General features: G+C 47.4%; 1 protein-coding gene across 3 annotated transcripts in view; it reads right to left on the reverse strand.

Annotated features, from left to right (window-relative positions):
- Itga11 (integrin subunit alpha 11) overlaps positions 1–22,892 on the reverse strand; it is a 128,846-nt gene that overhangs the window by 38,300 nt on the left and 67,654 nt on the right. For all 3 annotated transcript variants that reach the window (XM_008836535.3, XM_029565025.1, XM_029565026.1), the window contains 7 exons: positions 16,165–16,309; positions 15,417–15,582; positions 13,499–13,569; positions 5,786–5,930; positions 4,944–5,092; positions 2,950–3,090; positions 2,489–2,692 (listed from right to left, as the gene is read on the reverse strand). In XM_008836535.3, coding sequence (XP_008834757.1) covers positions 2,489–2,692; positions 2,950–3,090; positions 4,944–5,092; positions 5,786–5,930; positions 13,499–13,569; positions 15,417–15,582; positions 16,165–16,309 — 1,021 coding nt within the window. The remainder of the gene's footprint in view (positions 1–2,488; positions 2,693–2,949; positions 3,091–4,943; positions 5,093–5,785; positions 5,931–13,498; positions 13,570–15,416; positions 15,583–16,164; positions 16,310–22,892) is intronic.

The raw sequence follows: 22,892 nt of genomic DNA on the forward strand, positions 1-22,892 counted from the left end.
ATGTCTTAAAAAGACTTCCCAGGACTGGAGAGATGGCTCAGAAGCTAAGAGCAGTGGCTGCTCTTGTACAGGACATGGGTTCAATTCCCAGCACCCACATGTCAGCTAACAACTGCCTGTAACTCCAATTCCATGGGATCCAACGCCTTCTTCTGGCCTCTGCAGGCATTTCATGCATGGGTGCATTTACATACATGCAAGCAAAACACTCAAAATAGACAAGGGGAGAGAGGAGAGATAAATGATGCTTAGCTGGTATGAGAAACCAGAAGAAAATGTATTAATTCAAAAGCCTACTGAAAAACGACACATATATCTCTGCCTGTGTCCATATGTATAGATGAAGGTTACATAACAAGAAACAGTGGGTTGTTGACTAGGGTCATCTAAGAGACTCCCAAAATTACACAGACTATTGCCACAGTCCTTGATTATCTCCTAGAACTTGAAGGTAAGACCCTATTGCTGAAGACAGGACATATTCCAGACACAGGGCTTGGAGCAATGTAGCTGGAACTAACCTGGAAGCCTCCTCCCTGAAGGCTAGCTCTCATAGCTTTGGAGGACACTATGCAAGCTGCTAAGGGAGAGCATCAGTCAATGGCCCAGACCCAGCTTTAAGGGCTAATAACCACAACAATGACCAGCACAGCAAACTACACTAGGGCAGTAGTGGCACTTTTATCTTGGGAAAAATCAACAGCTACCTAATTGAACTTAAAACCCACTCAGTGGGAAGGAATACATGTGTGGTACTGTAAACATAACCAAATACACATGGCTGGAGAGGTCCTAGATCTTACATAAAACCCCAAGACTGTCACATTCCTAGACCAATGTAATTTCTTGCTATGTGCAAAATATGTATCCTTATATTACAGACAAATATCCCAGTCACCACTCATCAAACAAGATTCTCTTGCACCAGATGGACACTATTACAGAGTGCCTCAACTGGTCACACACAGACATTGTCTGTGAATTGCCCAAGTCTTAGTGACACATCTACAATGCAACCTCTACACCTAAGGCTCATAGAACATAGAACAAGGGGTAAAGAGGACACTAACGAATATCTCAATTCTCATTAATGAAGCTCCCTCATGCAACAGAGGGCCAGGAACACAAAAGGCCACAAATGGCCAAAGTATAGGGACTAAGAGTCTGCAGAATGCTGGTCCTTGGACAGACTCCTATATTAATCTACACCCACCCAGGGCTCAGGGACCATTTCAGAAGAGGGGGCAGAAAGATTGTAAGAGCCAGGGACGAGGTGCATGACCATATGGAAATAGAGTCCTATAAGCCCTTGAGACCCTGTTCATGTGAACAGCATGACACTAGGGCAGTAGTGGCACTTTTATCTTGGGAAAAATCAACAGCTACCTAATTGAACTTAAAACCCACTCAGTGGGTGTCAGCATGCACAAGACCCATGGAAACTCAAGCAGACAAAACCCAGCATAGAACTGGGGAATCGGACAGCTGACTTCAATCTTAGCTGAAGAAATATTGGCAACTGGTTACTGCTGGGTGAGAAAGAGCTGATCTTCCTAAAGCTAGATAGGCTGGCTAGGCCTCAGTAGATGAACTTGCACTGAGGGACGACTGGGACACCAACTTGACACAATAGACTTTAACACAAATGACAAAATGTATGAATTCCAGTGGGGCTATGGGAGGGTGCCAGTGGGGAAGGGGGTATAAAGATGATTAAGATTGATGGAGATGTTCTGTATGAAATACACAAAAATTCAATAAAAAATAAAAAAGATGATTAAGATGTTTTGTATGAAATATGAAACATTCAATAAAAACATACAAAAATATAAATAAATAAATAAATAAAATCAAAAAGACTTCCCAAGCAAGGCATGGTGTTATATCCTTGTAATCCCGGGATCATGAGTTCAAGTGTAGGCTACCTAGCAAGACCTTGCCTCAAAAAACCAAGGGCTGGAGGTGTAACTGGGTGGCAAAGTGCACAAGACCCTAGGTTTGATTCTCTATGCCACAAAAATAAAAATAAGAATAAAAAAAATAAAAAAGAGTACTCACTGAATGCCAATATTTATTACCTGGCAAGTAACCAATCCATTGGCATCTCCAATTTTGGTATATTGTTTGACTATCTTACTAATAAAATACGTGGACAAAATGATAGAGGAGAGATTGAGGAGGGTCAGGTTTGAGGTGAGCTAGGAATATTTCCAGGAAAGACAGAGCCCAAGTGGGAGCTCTCCAATTGCCCAGCTGCCTGTTGGGGAAGTGATATTTGGTACCTTGGATTTTCATTGAGTTGATGCTTTTGGGAGTGTAAAGGTGTATGTGGGGCAAGCAGATGGGAAGATCCTGAACATACAGTGTCCTCATCCCAGCATTTCCACTAGAGGCATAACTGGGACAGACTAGACTCTTCCTGTAGGGGAAATAGAAGGAAACTGAACCGCAGGAACCTGGGTTCCACTTGATCTCCACAGAGGCCTACCTGAGTGGGCTTCTTCAGGATGGTGCTGCGGAGGCCATGGAAGATGTAGATGGCCCCTCTGTGGCTGTCCTCCAGAGGGGCCCCTACCACCACGTCATTGTAGGAATCTTGGTTGAGATCTCGAACCGAGGCGATGCATGATCCAAACCGGGCGTTCTGATAACTGTGGGAATCCTTCAGCGTGCCATTATAAACAAACCGGTTCTACAAACAAATCCAAGGCCAGGGAGAGGCTCAGGGGGCTGGGCCAGGGGCCCTGGGGTCTTGACCCCCTTTGCCTGCACAACTCCATTTCCCAGAACCCCCTCCTAAGTGCAACAGGCACTTAGGACAGAGAGGCTCCTATTCTTCCCAGCTGACTCCTGTAAGGTGGCACTAGCCTTTTGGGAACCTAGGCTTTCTCAAGGTTGACCAGAACTCTGATGCCCCAGGAGCTGCCTGGCCCCACCCAGCTACAGTACCTGTCTCAGGTTGTAGATGTACACCTTGCCCCGCTCTCGGCCCTCGCTGAAGTACATGGGGGCGCCCACCAGCAGGGCATCGGTCACTCCGTCGTCATTGATGTCCACCGAGGTGATCTCACTCCCGAAGTAGGAGCCTATCTGCGGCACACAGATGGGAGAGAGAGCAGGGCTGGGTGCCCTGGATTCCTGCTGGCAGCCCTGGCAGTGAACCAGGGCCGTCCTTAGACCAGGAATGTTTGGGGTCCTTTTCATGCCCCCTTCCTCTCCTTTCCTCTGGGCAGACTCACCGACTTTCTGGTTGTCCTTGTCCCTTTCCCTCTTTCTATTGTCTACCCCTATTCTCCTGGGCAGTGATATAATTGTAGAAAAAAGTGTGAGGGGAGGGTACCAAAAGAGTAAAACAATGAAAACAAGCTGCACCATAGTCTCAACTTTCAAATGCAGCCAAAAGAATGCTTTCTGTTTTCTTTTACTCTTGTTACTGCATTGCCACATTGTCAATTCATATGTTTAAATTAGTTTCTATTTTTTCAAATTGGGATCATTCTCCATCTGTAGTTCATGTCCTGATCATTAAATATAACAATGTATCATGAGACTTTTCTTTAGGACATATTTTTTCTTCACAAAGATAGTCGTCAGATATGGTGGCACATGCCTTTAATTCCAGCACTCAGGAGGCAGAGGCAGGGGGAGCTCTGTGAGTTCCAGGACAGACTGGTCTATGTAGTGAGTTCCAGGCCAGGTGGGGCTACAGGGAGACCCTGTCTCAAAAAGACAAAAAAAAAAAATCCCACTAAGACCAATTAGTATTACCCATATGAGCATGGGTGTAGGGCCATCCACTGGAGCATGGGCAATGCACCTACCTACCAGTGGCTCACAACCCAAAGAAGGATTCTCTCTCCTCTAGCAGCCATCAACTGCTAATAGCGCCTCAGTTAGGGGCAGGGCCTTGTGAGCTCCTCCCCACTCATGCTGGATTTTTTCTGGTTTGCCTTTATAGGTAACCACAGCTGCTGTGTGTTCATGAATGCAATAGCCATGACTTAGTTTTGGTGACTTGGCATTAGGGATGTACCCTGACAGGTTTACTGAAGCCATTAGGATTAACTTGCTTCCAACATGGAGCATTCTGGTATTCCCATTGTGGATGCTGACCGACGCTTCTTTTGCCCGAGTGCTCCCTCTAATCCTCCCTGTCCTTCAGTGTAGTGTTGCCTACATGGGCGAGGGCACCAACCACCATTCATTAGAAACCTAGGGATCCCTGGGCTCCATCTCCATCTCTCCCACCTGCATCTCTATCAACAAGTCCTGCCTGATTCTTAACTTGACAGGGCCAGGAACCCATCATAGGATCTTGGAGAAGCCATGTTTCTTCTCAGGACCAAAGGCCTGCTCACCTGCTGTGGTGACTTTATATCTTGTCACTGCCAGCGACTCTCACTGTAACTTTCCAATAAGCCGTTACACAGTCTGGTTGGCAACCACATCCCAGAAGGGACAGTGGCATTGTCAGCCAGAAAAAGACGAAGCTGGTGTTCCCCTGAGCCTTGCTGTGGGGGGACACACAACTTTTGGTTGTGCTTGAGGACAGCTGTCCTTCTGGTTACCTTCAGGCCAGGTAGCCATACATAGAAGCCAGACAGGGAATGATGGGACAGGACAATAACAGGGATTACTCAGAGTCCCAGAGGCAAGAGGTCCATAAGGTATAGCTAGAAACTGCCCTAGGCTCTCTGATGTAGCTAAAATCCAGACCTCTCTTTGTATGGAGGGAACAATGCAGGTTCCATGGCTGTTTCAGGACTGCTTTTGCAGACACCTTCAACCATATGGAGAATTGGATATGTGCCCCCAGCACAGGGAGGATGATTGTGGGTGTGGGACCTTCCAGTTGAGTAGGGAGAGACTCTTCCATACTACCTGCCAATGTCAGATCCTAACCTTCCCCTTCGGTCTACCCAGTGCAACCTGCCCTCCATTACCTGCTCTCCACGCAGAGCCTGGTGAATGGTGAGACTTCGGTTGTTGTGCATGGTGAACAAAATGACCTTGCCTGTGTGGTTGAACCGGGGGGCTCCAGCCACGTACACCCGCCCCTGCCTGGAGGACACGACTGATGTCACGGTGTACCCTGCCGCAGGAAGAAACAGGTTGGTCTCTGGTGGTAGGTGCTCAGTAGACCTTACTTAGGCCTGGTTCAACCAGGTCTGGGGATGGGCAGTGGGTTTTGTCTCCCTTGAGGGGTTGATTAATAAAAGGGTCTGGGAAGCCAAGCATGGAGGTACAAGACTTTAATCCCATCACTTGGGTCAGAAACAGGCAGGTCTCTCTGAGATTGAGGACAACCTGGTCTACACAATGAGTTTCAGGCCACCCATGGTTACATAGTAAGACCTTGCCTCAAAAAAAAAAGTATAGCTCAGTGGTAGAGCACATGGTTGAGATGTGAAGGTACTGGGCTCAGTCCCAGGCACCAAAAACCATATAGAATTATTGAATAAAAAGGGAGAGTAGGTGTTGACAAGACTTGCATTTTGTCCTGGGGAGGAAGGCTTAGTGTGATGCAGCTCTGGTCAGGGCCTGAAGCTTTAAGAACCCTGACAACTAACCCAGCATCTAGAAGCTTCCAATGAAGCATGCTTATGTTATGGGGAGCTCATTTATTCTGTTCAGGAACTGCTACCGCATGTAGAATGGGTGTGGGGAGATGCCAGACCTGGGCATTGTACCGAGGCCTTGAAGTACAGCAGAGGACAGACACAGACAGCCCTCTACCCCAGGGCCTGCCTCACCCTGTTGCCAGCCACCCTCTGGCAAGCCTCACCCAGGTATGCGCCGTGGTTCTTCAGCTCCTCTGGAAACTCCTTCAGGTAGGACTCTCGCAGAGGAATCACCTTCCCACCACTGGTCTCCTTCAGCACAGCCCCGTTCCAGTCATAGGCACCAACAGCTCCTAGTAGAATCCCATCCTGGCATCCGGGAGGGGACACACATTAGATCTTGTCCCTGGGGACCTCTAGCCAAAGCCACCCCAGGCCCTGTGACCAGTGAAGCACCCACCAGCCAGCCAGGGTGCTTCCTCTAAGGGTGGTGATTTAGCAACTCAGCTTCTAGCTGGGCCTTTTGGCTTGTAACCGAACCTTGGAGACCATCTTGCCCCATCTCATCCTTAGCATGAGATGGGTCAAGTTGAGCTCAAGGATGGGAATTTAGAAAACATGTAAAAGAAAATTCTAGAAATAAACTCCAAACATAGGACCAAGCTTCTATTTTTGGGCTTTAAAACCTCTCTGATCTCTTGTTACTTCCCCAAACCTTCACACTCATTCAAGCCACGCCTCCCACAGGTGACCATCTTGTACAAAGGCCCTGAGGCCGAAAGAGAAGGCAGAGCTTTGCTTCCCAGGAACTGAAAGCTGTTTGGTAGAGTAGGGAAAAAACAGCTTGAGATGGGGTTGGGCAGAGAAGTCAGGGCTATACCCAGGACAGCCAACACTGAAGTTTGTTTCTCAGGACTCAGAGGGTGTTTGTTCTACGCACTGGTTACAGGACAGGTGGATGCTACCATACCTGAGTGGGAAGATAGGTAGCCCTGGTTCCCTGAAGGGAAGTGTCTAAGTTCCTGACTCTACAGTCATTTTCTGAGAGCTGGGTCCCTGCACTTTCCCACTCTGTGTGAACAACCCACAGGACTGGCCTCCATGGGCATTGCGTGCACAGTGTTCTTACATGCAGGCAAAACACTCATACACATAATTTTTTAAAATAAAAAGCCTCTTTTTGTTTAGGGCAGGGGAGATGCTCAGTCAGTAAAGCACTTGCCTTTGCAAGTATGAGGTCCCACGTTCCATTCCCAGGGCTCTTAAAAAAAGCGGACTAAGGTAGCCTTTGCTTATAATCCCACTCTGCAGAGGCAGAGACAGGAAGATCCCTGGGGCTCACTGGCCAGCCAGCCTAGCCTACCTAATGAACTCCAGGCCAGTGACAGACTCTGCCTCAAAAGCAAAAACAAACAAAACAAAACGAAACGAAACACAAAAACCATGGACAGAACTTGAGGACCAACACCTGAGTTTGTGTTCTAGCTTCAACATGCATAAACACACGTGCTCTCTGCCTTCCATTAACATGTACACACATGCACACAGACACACACACATACACACGTTTTGGAGGACCTGGGAATGTGGCTCAGTCTGTAGAGTGATTGCCTAGCATGCACAAAGCCCTGAGTTTGGTCCCCAGCACCTCACAAATTGGGCATGGTGGTGCACACCTGTAATCCCAGCACTTGGGAGGTAGAGACAGAAGGTTCTAAATTCAAAGTCATCCTTGGCTAGGTAGTGAGTATGAGGCCAGCCTAGGCTACATGAGACCATGTCTCAGTTTTTCTTAAGTGTGCTGGGGATGGAACCCAGGGCCTTGTTCATGCTAAGCAGGCACTCTGCCAATACCACCAGCAGCTTTGGACTTTTGGAGCCTGAGCAGGTAAGGTTGCCTTCCTCTCCCACTGAACCATGCCTTCCTCTCCCATTGAGCTCTTCATGAACCCAGCTGGTTGACTGGGTTCAAAGTTGCCCTGCCATTTTAAAGGGCCAAGTTGATCTTATCAAAGTGTTGGAAAATGCCAGTTCTTCAGAGTGAGAACTGTCCAGGCAGACTGTTTTTGCAGCTATAAATAAGCCAGCCTGGGGAGAGCCTGGTGCTTGGTCATGTTCAAAGTCCAGCTTTCTAATTAGCTTTTTCCCCTCTTACTTTGTGCTCCAGCCTCAGCTGGGAAGCACTGACAGTGGGCTGGCAGGAACCGGGCCCAGGGACTCAAATGCATTCATGTCACTGCCAACATTCCTCACTTTGGGGGTATGCTCCATTCTTGGTGGAAGGCTTTCTTATCCAGCATTCCCCTCACTGGGAGGAGCTAACAGGGAGCTCTTTGTAGAACAGACTGATGTTATCTGCACTTGACAGATCAGCAGCTGAGGCTCAGAGAGAGGCAGGGGCTTTCTCAAGCAATAGCAAGTCAGAGGCAGGGTTGGGTCTTCTGAAAGGTGGTAGGTGGGTGTCCCAGTTTGTTTCTTCATTGCTGTGACAAAATATTCTGACCAATACCAACTTGGGGAGGAAAAGGTTTATTCACCTAACATCTCCTGGGTCACAGTTCATCAGGGAGCCCAAGGTAGGAACTCAGAGCAGGAACCTGGAGGCAGGAGCTGGAACACAGGCCATGGAGGAACACTGCTTACTGGCTTGCTCCCCTGGCCCCTGCTCAGCCTGTTTTCGTATTTAACACAGGTCCACCTGCCCAGGGGTGGCACCACCCACAGTGGGCTGGGCCCTCCCACATCACACACAATCAATAGGATGCCCCACAGACATGGCCACAGGCCAGTCCAGTGAAGGAAATTCCCCAATGGAGGTTCCCTCAACCCAGGTGTGTCAAGTTGACACTAAAGCTATCCAGCACAGTGAGGCAGAGGAGAAAAGTCTAGTGGGTCCTGCGTCCTGTTTTCCACATGAGCCTTTTGTTGGGGGAAGGTCTCCCTTGCTTCCTGTCTGCTTACTGAGACCAAATTCATGATTACTGGTACACCAGGCTTCTTTCGAGACCTTAGAAGAGACACTTGTGATATTGAATTATGGCCGGCACCTCTGGTGTGCTGAAAGGGTGGGCTCAACCTAGGTGCCTGGTACCTTTCTGGGAGGGCCTCTACTCTCCTGTGTGAAGTTTGGGAATTTCATCTAGATTTCTGGATTCCACAATATGGGGCAGGGCAGTTCCTGTCTCATTTGTGCCACTGTAACCCTGGATACAGAGGGATCCTGGGTCTTCAATGGGAGAACTTCTCCAAAATGGTTTAGTTGGAGGACATGTGTTTAGTTGGAGGAAGTGGGCATGTGAAGGCTGTCATAGCAAATCTCAGTATGTCACAGTCTTCTCCAAGCTGTGGGGAGGCAGGCATCCTGAGTCTAGAAAAAATTCTACAAGTTCCATAGAAAAAAGGCCATAGCTTTGGTGTGAGAAGTCAGGTGTTTGGCCCAACTGAAAAACAACAGTAGGGCATTCTGGGAAGAGTGGTATTTGCTGTTTCATTGATCATGGGCTTGTCCCTGATTTATGGCCTCCCAGCCATCCCATATTTAAGAGGCCACTGTGTTCCTATGACATAGCCCCAGCATGTGTCTGCCCAAGTGGCCTTAAGTGCAGGGAACTTCTCAGACCATGGCTAGGCTTCCAGTTGGGGTGGTTCTGTTCCCTAAGAGACATCTGGCAATGCCTGGGACATTCTTGGTTGCCATGGCTCAGGGTGAGGGTAGGGTGCTACCACAGAGGGTCAAAGTGGAGTTTCTCCCAAGAAGTCCTGGGTTGGTTGTGTTCTGCAGCATCTCCCCACCAGTGGGTGCCAATTGTTCATAGTCCTTTCCTCCTCCCTCAAGATCCTGGAGTTCTAGACTCCCGAGTCTACTCCCTCATTCTAGAAGCCTTCTGGCAGAATCATACAGTGTCTGCTCATTTGTCGGGGAGTTTAACACCCCAATAGGCAGATGGCACTAACAGAGTTAACTCGGATCCTGGTGACTTCTGTATTCATTTCCAAATTTCGACACAACCACCGCTTTCAAAGTCTATTCTGAAGCTTGACCACAAACCCATAGCTAGCCTTCCTGATAGTAATTTTTGGAATGCTCTCCCCATTTTCTGAAAACTGGAGTTTCTGGCTGTGTGGGTTTTTTCTGTGACCCTGACTTTCTGCCCTTGGGCCTTGGGGTAAGTGGCTTGTGGCCTGGAGCTCTGTGTCTAGTGTTGTTTGGGGCTCCTCTATATGCTGGGCTTGGGTCCTGTTTTCTGTTGTTGCTTTTATCTTTGCTAGCTCAAATGTTGGTTTCCCTTTCTAGAAGAGACTCAAGAGGAGTGGAGTGGAGGCCTTTCCTCTGCTCTCAAGAGACTATTCCACTTGAGACCCCTCCCCTAGGGCTAGGGATCTTTTGTTTTAATGGAACTGAACAGGTCCAGGGGAGCCTTGGGCTCCTTCTGCACATTTTTAGATAAGGGCTGTAAGAGGAGAGGAAGTCTGGGTGTGATGGTTGATACTGACAATTTGACTGAATCTATAATCATCCAGGAGACAAACCTCTCAGCATGCTTGTGGGAGAATTTCTGGATTGGGTTAATGGAGGTAGGAAGACCCACCCTAAATGTGGGCAGCACCATTCCATGGCTGCGTCCTGGACTGAATAAAGAGGAGAAAGCAAACTGCGCACTAGCGTTCATCTCTCTTTGTGTCTGACTGCAGATGCTTCATGCTCCCAATGCCATGCCTTCTTTGCCATGATGGACCATACTGTCAAACCATGAGCCAAAGGAAACCCTTCCATCCTTAAGTTACTTTTTGTTGGGTAGTTTGTCACAGTAATGAGAACAGTAACTAGCATGCTGGACTTTCCCAGAACACACTCACTGTGGTGGAATGGAATGGAATGGAAGCACTTATTCCTAGTGCATGACAACATAGGAAGGAGCTCAGAAAATGGTCTCAGAGTAGACAAAGGAGATACCGCGTCATTCTCTCTCTGCTGAAAGCAAAGCTGAAAGACTGGACCTACGGCCCTGATCCTCACAGCAGCCTGGCTGACCCTGAAAGCCAAGGCACTGGGTTCCTCGGGAAGGATGATGTGGCCCATCGTGGCATCAGCAGCCTGGTACTAGGCTTTATGTTCTAGGATAGCAGCCCGATGGCTGGTCACAGTGTCAGACAGCCCACCACTGTGCCATTCTTTCAGGTTTGTAGGGTTTTGTTCTATAAATACTAGAGTTTTAGATTCCGATATAATCACCCTCTCTGTAAATATCTGATAGGTGACATAAAAAAAAAAAAACAACCACGACTCAGGCAGTCAGGGGTGATAGAATAAGTGAACGGAACAGAACGGAACAGAACAGAACAGAACAAGGGAAGACCCCTGTGACTGGGGAATAGACAAATTGTGGAGCATACATAGAAGCTGCACAGGGCAGTCATCACCTTGATTCTCCAAAGAACAAGCTGGCACTCTGAGCTACTGGGTCTCCCTGACTATCTCACTCCCTCCATATGGCTGGGACATTGGTTCTGCAAATGCTGGGCCATACTGAGTGTCTTGGGCCATTACCGGGTAAAGTTCAAGCTCCCTGAACCCCCAGCTTTCACTTTTCTTTGGGCCCCTTGGTTCCTGGACCCACATGAATCATAGTATTAGATATGGGAGAGTGAACATAGTGCGGAATATTCCTCCTCAATTAGGCTGTGCTGCTATCAGCTGAAATGGTCCCTTAGTCTTTATTCCTAGTGCTTGACAACATAGGAAGAAGCTCAGAAAATGGTCTCAGTGGACAAAGGAGACACTGCGTCATTCTCTCTCTGCTGTGTCCAGATTTCTCTGTCTTATGCACACAATCCTCTCTGCTCCCCTGTCCCACTCTCGATCCTCAGGGTCTCTTTCAGGCTCCAGTCCTCTCAGATCCTTCTCTGGTCATCCTGTCCTAGTTGAGTCTTTCCTTCTGTGAGGCCCTGGTGCTGGGCTGCTCTGGCTGCATTGGCTATACGAGTCTGGCCCAATCCAGCAGGGGTCTTTGCAGGGCCTCCTGGATGGTCTTGGGCTGTGCATGTTTTCCAGGGAGACAATGCTCTCCAGGCTGAGGAATGCTATTTGGATGGGTAGGTTGACTGATTCCTTTTGACCAATGTTCATTGTATTTCATTAAGTTGCAAAGTTGCATATTCTCTCTCTCTCTCTCTCTCTCTCTCCCTCTCTCTCATGCATGTGACTGTGCAGATCATGTGCCCATGCATACACATATGGAAAACAGGACAGGACTGTGGGTGTCATCCTCTGTTGTTCTTGGCCCTATTGCCTTGAGATAGGGTCTCTCACTGAACCAGAAGCCCTAGGTAAGCTTGCCAGTGAGCTCTCTGGATCCACCTATCTCCATCCCCTAGTGCTGGGCTTACAGGCACATGCAGTCATGCCCTACTTTTTTCATGTGCACACTGGGGGTTTGAAGTCAGGTCTCCATCCTTACAGAATGAGTACTTCTATCTAGTGATGCATCTCCCAGCCCCTTTTTGGTGTTTTTTCTAATCAGCCCTGACCCCAGAGTCAGGAGAGCAGGCCTAGTTCTGCCAGAACACAAGACTCGCTGTCTGACCTCATGCAAATGAACTGAACATTCTCCCTGTGCCTGGCTGTTTATCCTCCAACTTCAGGCTCCTGGAGGTTAAGGTTCTGCCTCTTGGTCTCTGTACCTAGCACCAAGAAGGCACTGAAAAAACTGGCAGACCCAACTTAAACCAGGATCACCTTGCCACCTGCAGACCCAGAAGAGCTCTTCTGGGCATGGAATGAGGTGAGGGGACCGCTGGGGGATGTTTCAAGTTCTATGCACCTGGACAGGGGCAGCTGGGATGCCGGGAAAACCACTTTCCCATCTTGCTGCATTTAACACAGTGGGCTTGACAGTGTCTAGACACAACCTGGGAAAATCTGAGCATGAGCTGCGTCTCTGTCCATCTGCCTGTTGCCTCACGTGTGTTGCGTGAGCCCCTCTCATTCCAGTCTGGGATTCCTGACTCAGAGCCCCTGGGAATGCCCCTCATGGAGCAGCTGCTGGCTGCAGAGGGAAGGGCAGGGTGCTGACATGTTCCTCATTAGGTTAATTTCATCAGCAGGTCCCCTAACTTCACTATGACCTCACTTCTTGATCTGCCAGCTGGGCACCTCCACCTCACAGAAGCCTTCAGAGAATGCCGTGGGATAACGGGAATGTGTAACTCGCATAGACCTTCAGGCCTTTCCTGGCAAATCAGGAGGTGTGTGCACGTCCACAGTGTCAGCCCTGTACCATATACACAGACAGACACACACATACAGACAAAGATAGACAGATGGACACACAGACAGATAGGCAGACACACACAGGCAACAAAGACACCTGTTCGACTGAAGCACACCTGGGAACATGCACTGACATAGGCACACGGAGCTGGCATGCTTCCCCACATGGAATTCCTGGGCTCTGACAGTTTATGTTTCCAAAGACAATGACTGTGTCCCTTTATGAGGCTCCAGGCCCCCTCTGAGCCAGTCTCAGATAAAGAATATAGTGGGTGAGGGCCAGAGACATGGCACCTGTGGCCCTCGCTCTGTGGCAAAGCACACCTGAGACCTCTGCAGTCCGGTGCAGTCTGCCCAGAGGTGGGCTATGCAGGTCACCTGCTGGAACTGCAGGCACCTTCCTAATGTGGATACAGAACTTGTCCCAGCATGCATAGGCCACTCTGGTACTGGCACCATCAGAGTACAGAGGCACTTGGTTTAGTTTTGTCACTTGACCTGGTTTTTGCATAAGGCTCTATGGACTGAATGAGACCTTTGGCCCTGGGAGGGAAATTTCCTTCCTTGCCTTCCCCATTCCATCCAGTAGAAGATTCTGGGAGGCTATGAGACATCAAGAAAGAGATAAAACAGAGAGAAAGGGAGAGAGAGAGAGAGCACTCTGTACCTCCACCACATGTGAGGAAAAGCCTGTCTGTGACATCTCCAGCCCAAAGGAGGTTTCGTTCTTGTTGGTGCCTAAAATAGGGACAGAACGATGTTAGTGCTGAGCCTTACTGCGTTGTCCACAGTTCCACAATTCCTGCCTCCCGGGGCATCTTGGGAACTTGGATTCAAGAGGGGCTCTGAGGGGAGGTCTTCACTGACTTCAGCATCACCTGCGTCATCAGCACCCTGCCATTGTGTGTTTGTGTGTGTATGTGTGTGTATGTGTGGTATGTGTGTGTATGTGTGTCTGTCAATCTGTGTAGGTGTATGTACGTGTGTGTATATGTGTGTCTGTTTATGTGTGTGTGTGTGTGTGTGTGTGTGTGTGCCTGTGTGTCTGTGTGGGTATCTGTGTGTGTATGTGCACACACATGCTCAATAGGGAGGATCAAGCAGAAATCCTGTGTGTCTGTGTGGGTGTCTGTGTGTGTATGTGCACACACATGCTCAATAGGGAGGATCAAGCAGAAATCTGTGGAAGTTGTGTGTTTTGGGGGTACTGGCATCCCACTCTGCTCATTCCCAGTTACCAGACTTGGTCTCTGGCTCCTAAACATCAAATGGCCCTCGGGAGAGAGGGTCACTGCAGCACATTCACACAGGGAAGGCGCATGTCCTTGAACCAGTCACTGGAACTATAATCTCATCATTTGAAAGTGACCATTTTGAGGGGAGCCCAGTGGTTTGGATATCTGAGTTCTGGGGTGGGCGTCAAAGCCCACACTCAAGCTTTGCTCGGGAGGCTTTCAGTCTCTGAGCATGTGTCTGTAACTTGTCATTTCAATCACTGCAGACCTGTCAAGCTCTGGGCCCTTATTCTTTCTACAATCCTCCCAGATGCCCAGAGCCCAGCTTGGGAAGAGCCCATTACAAGATACAGCACAAACAAGATGTATGCAAATAGAACTCTTTGCAATGCTTTCACAGAGGCCTCTTTACCTATGAGGTAAACCATGGGTTTTTTTTTGTTGTTGTTGTTGTTTGTTTCTTTCTTTCTCTTTTTTATGTTTTAAAAAATATTTTATTTATTATTTTTATTTTACATGTATGAGTGTATTGCTTGCATGTATATAATTGCACCTGTGTCATACAATACTTGTGGAGGTCAGAAGAGGACATTGGATCCCCTGGAACTGGAGTTATAGATGGTTGTTAGCCACTATGTGGGTGCTGGGAATTGAACCCAGGTCCTCTGCAAGAGCAGCCAGTGCTCTTAACCACTGAGTCATCTCTCTAGTCCCATGTGTTTTGTTTTTTGAAACAGGATCTCAAGTAGTTGAAGCTGGCCTTGAGCGGAGTATGTAGCTGAGGATGGCCTTGAACTTCTGATCCTCCTACTTCCACCTCCAGAGTGCTGGGATCACAGCTGTGTACCACTATGTCCAGTTTTATGCGGTGCTGGTGATCAAACCCAGGATTTTGTGCATGCTAGGTAAGCACTCTATCAGATGAGCTACATCCCCAGCCCCAAACTATGCTTTTGTTTTACATAAAAGTGGTGGAGTGAAAGACTGAGATGCATAGGGACTGTGTGTTTCAGGATATGGAGCCAGGCCTGCTGAGTTTAAACTAGGGTTGTCAGATAAAATACAGAGTGCCTGAGGAAATTTGAACTTAGGATAAACAATGCATACATTTTCAGTATAGTACCATCAGTATTCTAGTTCATGTTTGCTAAATTTGGAAACCCTAGTTTAACCCCCCTCCAAATGGCCTCAGCAGTCAAATGAGCATAATCTCAGTCTCAAGTCCAACACAGAGAGATGCCAGGTATGGGTGATCTGGGTGAATCTGGGGCTTCTGCTAAAGTCATTGGACTCTGCCAGATTATATTGCCTCTATGGAGTTTGCCTGGTGAAAACACATGAGTACCTCACCTTCCAGGCTGAAGATCCTGTCCCCAAGGGCATCAACAATGTCTTTCAGGGCCGCCTCATCCGTGACATTGAAGAAGTGTTTGTCATCAGGGTCGCTGGCAATGTATTTGATTTCATTTAGAAAAGTTTCAGGATTGATCCCCCTGCGGTTGTAATAGCCCAGGACCTGCCAGGGAACAGGAGCAGGGACACAAACCAGAACATAGCGCCAGGTTCTCCACACTCCTCGAAGACCCTGATCCCAAGCACCTTGGGGTGAGCTGCAGCCACGAGCTCAAGGTGCCACTGGCATTGTGATGTAACAGATGCTTTTTGGGGGGCAAGACAAGGCTTCTTCATTAAGTTGGGGTTCTGGGACCTGGGAGGCTTGGGGGTACTGTCTGATTTCTGAAACTACCTGGAAAAGGAAGGAAAATACAATCCCACAAATTTATTAATAGGTGTGTGTAGTACTGAGGAGAGTTGTCTTTAAAAAACAATGTAGCCCAGGCTGCCTTTGAACTTGGATGTAGCCAAAGATGACCCTGAAGTTCTGCTCGTTTCTACCAACCAAACACTGGGAGTTCAGATGTGCACCACCGTGCCTAGTTTTATGCATCACTGGGGATTGAACCCAGGGCTTTGACATGCTCAGTGTGTTCTTTATTAGAAGATGAAGCTTAGCATACTGCTGTGCTGGGAATCCCCAAGGGTTTGCAGGCAGAGCCTCTGGGCATGGTTGGCAGTCCTAGGCAGGGGCAGGACTTACAGCCACGGCATATCTGGTCACGTTGTCCTTCTCACTCTGCTGGATGACCTTCTCTAGGTCAGGGCTGTCGTGGGACTCACCGTCCGTGATGACAATCATCACCTTCTTGGCTCCTTTCCTTCCACCCTTCTGGAAAGCCTCGGAGCTAGAACACATGGGTGGGTCAGAAGAAGGAAGTGGGGATAGGGCAATCCTGATCTCCTCCAGGGAGTAGCCATAGAAGCCACAAATGAGTCCCTGTGGGTACCCCAACAGGCCTTTGGACCTCCTACCAAAGCAGCTGGGTCATATCATTCCATTTTTATCAACTGCTCAGCTGGGTCTTGGATCTGCATGTTGTGTGTGTGCGTGTGTGTATGTGTAAGCCAGAGGTTGACATCAGGTGTCTTTCTCTATTATTCTCCATTTTAGTTTTTAAAAAAACACTTTATTTTTATTTTGTGTGTATGAGTGTTTTGCCTGCATGTATGTAAGTGCACTTGTGTGTGCAATGACCACAGAGGCAAGAAGAGGGTGTCAGGTCTCCCTGGAAGTGGAGTTACTGATGGTTGTGAGTCATCGTGTGGGTGCTGGGAGCCCAACCTTGGTCCTCTGCAAGAGCAGCTGGCAGTCTTAAGCACTGAGCCATCTCTCCAGCTCCCTTTCCATCTTATTTTTTTCAAACAGGGTCTCTTGTTGAATCTGGAATTCACCAATTCATCAAGACTAACTAGCTAGTGAGCCCCTGGAATAATCTTGCCTTCACCTCCCCAGCATTGGGGTTACAAGTGTGTTGTCTGGTTAATGTGGGTGCCAGAGTTCTGAATTCAGGTCCTCATACTTGCGTGGCACTTTATCAATGGAGCTGTCTCCCTAACCCCAGATCTCTGTGTTTTAAAAATATTTTATTTATTATTTTTTTATTTTATGTGTATGAGTGTATTGCCTGCATGTGCGTAAGTGCACTTGTGTTGTGCAATGCCTGTGGAGGTCAGAAGAAGGTGTCAGATCCCCTGGAACTGGAGTTATGGATGGTTGTTAACAACCATATGGATGCTGGACTTGAAAACAGTCCTCTGCAAGAGCAATCAGTGCTCTTAATCTCTGAGCCATTTTTCCAGGTCCCTGTGTGTTTTTAAAAAGTAGTATTAAAAATCCTCTTAGAGCTGGGCGTGGTGGTGCACGCCTTTAATCCCAGCACTCGGGGGACAGAGGTAAGCGGATCTCTGTGAACTCAAGGCCAGCCTGGTCTACATAGTAAGTTCCAGGACAGCTGGGGCTACAGGGAGACCCTGTCTCAAAAAGACAAAAAAAAATCTTCTTAGGACTTCTCACCTTTCTGCTTTGGGTAGGCAGAGAGGGTGAGGAGGAGGGGAGATCAGAATTGGACAGCCTTTAGGAGAGATGTCAGTGGCTCAGAAACCAGCTGTACATTACAGTCTCTTGAGGGGAGTTTTAAAAATTTCTGATGCCTGGCCCCTACCCAGACCCATGAGATCAGATATTCAAGTGGTGGGACTGGCCTGGGCATTGATATTTTATTCTTTCTTTCTTTCCTTATTTATTTATATTTTTTGCAAGTGTATATGGTGTGCATATGTGTGTATGTGTGTTATGTGTGTGGATACACATGTGAGAGTGTGTCAGCACATGTATGCATGTGTGTGTGGAGGCCTGAGGTTGATGCTGGGTGTCTTCCTTCCTTGTTCTCCACCTTATATATTGAGGTAGGTCTCTCACTCGTACTTCGGGCTTGCTGGTTTGGCTACTTTAGCTAGCAGCTTGCTCTGGGGATCCCCTGTTTCTGCCTCTATTTGGATTACAGGTGGGCCACTATGCCCACTTGGTACGTATGTGGGTGCTGGTGATCTGAACTCTGGTTTCAAACTTGCACCGCAAGCTCTTTGCCCATTGAGCCATCTCCCAGCCCAGCATCAATAGTTTAAAAAAGTTTCACTACATGTCCAGAGTCACATACTATCTCCCGAAGGACTGAGCAGAAGAGGTGACAGGATAATTCAACATCCAAACCTCTGGCCCCCAGCACATGTATAACAAAATCTGTCAATCTTCAGACATCTCACAAGTAGCCCTTTGATCTATTTGTAAAACTATTAAATAGCAGACTCATGGAAAATATTTCTCTTATTCACGTTTCCTTAAAGACTTACTTTGATTTTTTATTTATAGGTATGTGTCTGTATGAGTGCATGCCTTTTGCGTGTGTGTGCCTGTGGAGGGTATCAGATGCCCCAGAGCTGGAGTTATAGGTGGTTGTGAGCTGCCTTGTAAGGGTGCTGGGAACCAAACTCTGGTCCTCTGCAAGAACAGCAAGTGCTGTTAACCTCTGAGCCATCTCTCTGGCCACTTAAAAAATATTTTATTTAATTATTTTAAAAAATATTTTATTTATTTTATTTTATGTGCGTGTGTGTATTGCCTGCGTGTAGGTAAATGCACCCATGTCGTGCAATGCCCGCAGAAGACAGAAGAGGCTGTCGGATCCCCTGGAACTGGAGTTACGGACAGCTGTTAGCTGACATGTGGGTGCTGGGATTCGAACCTGGGTCTTCTGCAAGAATGGTCAGTGTTCTTAACCTCTGAGCCATCTCTGCAGCCTCTTTATTTATTATTTTTAATTTTATGTGTATGAGTGTTTTGCCTGCATGTAAGTGCACCCATGTCATGCAATCTCTTTAGCCCCTTTATTTATTATTTTTAATTTTATGTGTATGAGTGTTTTGCCTGCATGTGAGTGCACCCATGTCATGCAATGCTTGAGGAGGCCAGAAGAGGGTGTCAAATCTCCTGGAACTGGAGTTATAGATGGTTGTAGCCACCATGAGGGTGCTGGGAACTGAACCCAGGTCTTCTGCAAGAGCAGCCAGTGCCCTTAATCGCTGAACCATCTCTCCTGCCCTCTCCAACCTCTCTTACTCACTTTTTAAAATTGTGTTTTCAGCACTTTGAGCATATGGCCAAGGGACTTATATCTGGTAATCAGTGTCAAAGAATGAAAAACTGGCCCTTGGTGCCTCTGCATCTAGTCTTCCTTTAGACCCAGGTTTCTGAGAAGTATGGATATGGTGTCACCCAAGAACCTGGCCCAGCAGGTAGAATTTTCCAAAAAGGTTGTAAAACTGAATGCCACTCTTAGGCACTGTGATCATTCACTGCTATGAGTCTGGCCCATAGTGAGGTAGGGAGAATGGCCCCATGACTTAAGCTCGATGGTGACAGGTGGGAGGACCAGAAGGCTTGTAGAAGCATCTCGTGTCTTGGCCAGCTGCTGAGCTGATGTGCAAGAGTCAGTTGTTAAGGGATTTACACATGAGTGAGTCTGGAGTCTCTTCAAGCTGCTAACGAAGAAGAAAAGCCACCTGCCATTCTCTCAGTATCTCTGTCACATTCTGGATATGTTGAGTAGAAAAAAAAAAAACACCTTTAATTTTAGTGTGAGCTGTGGATGGGCCACAGGGCATGTAATATGGCCAGAGCAGAGTTTGAAGCCCAACCTAGTGGAGGAAGAAATCTGTTCTTCTCTCAAAGGGGATTCTAGATGCTTCCATGACCTCATCAAAGGGCCAGGCCTAGGAATAAAACACCATGCAAAAAAAAGTATGGCATGGGGAAAGATATTTTGTTACATACGGGGCCAAGAAAAATGCAAGGATCGTGTTTCCGGGGCAGACTAGAATTATGTCTAAGAATCCGGCATAGTGCAAGTTTTAAACGGTGATTTGTGTTGCATGAAGGGACTTGGATTTGTTCCTTTGTAAATTAGATTATAAATTCCTTGAGGGCAGTGAACATTTTATATTTGCAACAGGTGGCACTACTTTAAAAAGCAGAAAACCCAGGGAAATTTAGCTCCTTTTCTGCTCAAAACCTTCATTGGCTCCATTTTTCTTAGGCCCAGATCATAAAAAAGGTGAGCCAGGTCTTGGTAGTCCACCGTCACCTCTGTGAGCCACCTACTCCCCTCTGCCTGGGCTCTTTACTGATTCTAGAAGGTTCCGGGCACATGCTGAGTCTTAGAGCTGTTAACTCAGGCCAGAATCCGCCCCCCCAGCTCCCTGACTTGTCAGAACCCTCAGCTCTGCTCAAGGTCATGCTCAGTACCCCGTCCCCCTGTTGGCAGGTCTCCCTGGCAGACGTCATCTCTCTCAAATTGAGTAAGGAGTAGGGTTAATACTTGTCAGAAACTTTCTGCTAGCTGGGAGTCACCAAGGCCTGAGATGGCAGGTAACCATTTTCATAACCCCTTGAGTCTGTGGTCTTGATCTGTTCTGTAGTTGGTTCACAAAGAAACAGAACACAAAAGTATCAACAGTAAAACACATTACAAATAACCAAATGAGAGAAAACCTTTCACTTTCAAAGGCATCAGCTGAGTGCCTGGTGATAATTCCAGCTACTTGGGAGGCTGGAAGTTGGCCTGGGCTATGTAGCAAGACCTTATTCCAAGACAAAAAAAAAAAAATCTAAAAGGCAAGAAGTATAGCTCAGTGGGAGAGTAATTGCCTAGAATAATGGGACCCTGGGTTCCATCCCAAGCACAGCAATTGATTGACCAATCGATCGATCAATCAATCAATCAATCAATCAGTCAAGGCATTAGCTAGAATTTCACATTTCATTTGAGAAGGAGATTTCAGTCCCTGCAGTGCTTATGGCACAAAACACCTGGCAAGTCACATTCATGTCATTGACCTGAGGTTGGTGGGCTGCAAAATGAGCAGTGAGCTTCATCCCTGCCTGAGTCACTTAGCTTCTCAGTGGGAAAGTGACAGTCCAGTGGTCACTGGCTTCCGTCATTGCTCAGCCATCAGAAGGGGCTGTGGAAGTCTCTGGTGTCACTCCAAGGACGGTCAAACAGCCAGATGATCCAGTCCTTTAAGGATGAGTGGAGAGCCGTCTTCATGTGGAAGTGGGCTCACTTAGGAAGCACCAGAGCAATTTTATCAGAAACTCACTAGCTAAGTGGTGACTTCATCAGAAAGAGCTGTAAGGTTGGAGTTTTAAACTTTTGACCACACAAAGTCATGAGACATGAATGGCTCTTACACTCTGGGATTCTGTTAAACACATCCACCAGCCCTAATGAGGTAGGACTACAACGTAATGGGGCCGTGGTCTCAATGATGGAAGCAGAATTCATCATAGATGTGCCAGTCACATACTTCAAACCCAAATGCTTTTCACATAGTCACTGTAGGAGTCTAGGCCTTGGCTCATGAGCTCTTGGGGAATTACCTTCAAAACCGGCCAATTTCATCAGGGTAAGCGTGAGGATTTCATCAAGGACAGAGTTGCTGGAATAAGCCCATGAATTGTGGGGACAATGTCTAGAGTTGCATTCATTTGGATGAGTGCGTGCTAGTATGATTTTTAAGGAACTAGTTTCACTACAACCTGTGTTCTTTCACTCCACCAGAGATGCACACTACATCGAAAGATTCTGCACTTAAAAGCTACATGCTTATCTCCTTCCCTCCCTCCTCCCCTCCCCTTCCCTCCCTCCTTCTGTTATTCCTCCCCTCCCTCCCTCTTTCTTTGCCTCTCTCCCTCCCTTTCTCCCTCCTTCTTTCTCTCCCTCTTTTCTTCTCTCCCTCCTCCCTCCCTTCTTTCCTCCCTTCCTTCCTGTGTTGTAAGATGGATCATGGCTTTGCCCATGTTAGGCAAACACTCTACCATCAAGGCACATCTCCAGCCCCATGTTGGGATTATAGGTGTGTACTACCACATCTGATTTATATATTTCTTGGCATGGAACCTAGAGCTTCATGCATGCTAGGCAAATCTTTTGCCACTGAGCTATAGCCCCAGCCTCTCATGTGTTTCTATAGACTATGACAAAACATGTTTCCAAAGTTGGCTGTATATCCCCCTCTCCAAATGCCTTTCTGCCAGGTGACCTGGACATTCCTCCATCAAGAGGTGGAATCACATCCTCTTCCCTTTGCTTCTCGTCTGGCCTTTGGGAGCTTGCTTGGCTAATGGAAAGTGCTCAAAGTTACACTCTGGGACTTTGAATCTAGGTGGTAGGTGGTCTCCCAGTTCCTCCTTGGTCTTTTGGAGAGCTGATCTTGGGAATGCCCAGATGTCATGATAATACTGAGTAGGCAACTTGGCTATGAGGTCACTGACAAAAACCTCATCTAGAGCTTGGTAGCTGTGTCTCCTGGTGCTTATATGTCTCTTGGTGGTTAAACATCTTTGAAGCTTCAGCTAGATTATTCCTGTTAAATTGGAAACTAAGGCACAAGGGCATTCCCCCACATGTATGCACTATCAAAGGTCTGCATTATAATATCACTTTTAGGGGAATCTTGGGAAGAAATACCTAAAAAGATCTGATCCATCATGATTTGGGAGAGAAAGGAGTCTCTTTACCCCACAGAAATGCTACCCACCTCATAAATGTTCATAAATATCTAAGAAAATCCACATTGCAGAATTTACTAGTCGGCTCCCAGTTCAGGCCAGCCTACTTCAATCTCTCTTCGGACTGTTTGCTTTGCTTAGCTTTGCTAAATAAACTTCTGCTTCAACTGTCTACATCTTTTGACTGAATTTTCTAAAAAAGACAAGAGCCAAGAAACCCTGTAACAATATCAGGAAATGAAGCCAGATGACCTCAGCATGTGCTTTGATTGCCAGCCAGAGTATGCTCTTGTTGGCTATGAGTGCGTGTCCAGTATGTGCAGCCCAGTTGAACTTTCAGGTGACAACAGTTCTAGCTGACA

This window comes from Nannospalax galili, unplaced genomic scaffold (genome assembly GCF_000622305.1).
Source record: "Nannospalax galili isolate Female #2095 unplaced genomic scaffold, S.galili_v1.0 scaffold54, whole genome shotgun sequence".
In the NCBI taxonomy this organism is placed as follows: Eukaryota; Metazoa; Chordata; class Mammalia; order Rodentia; family Spalacidae; genus Nannospalax; species Nannospalax galili.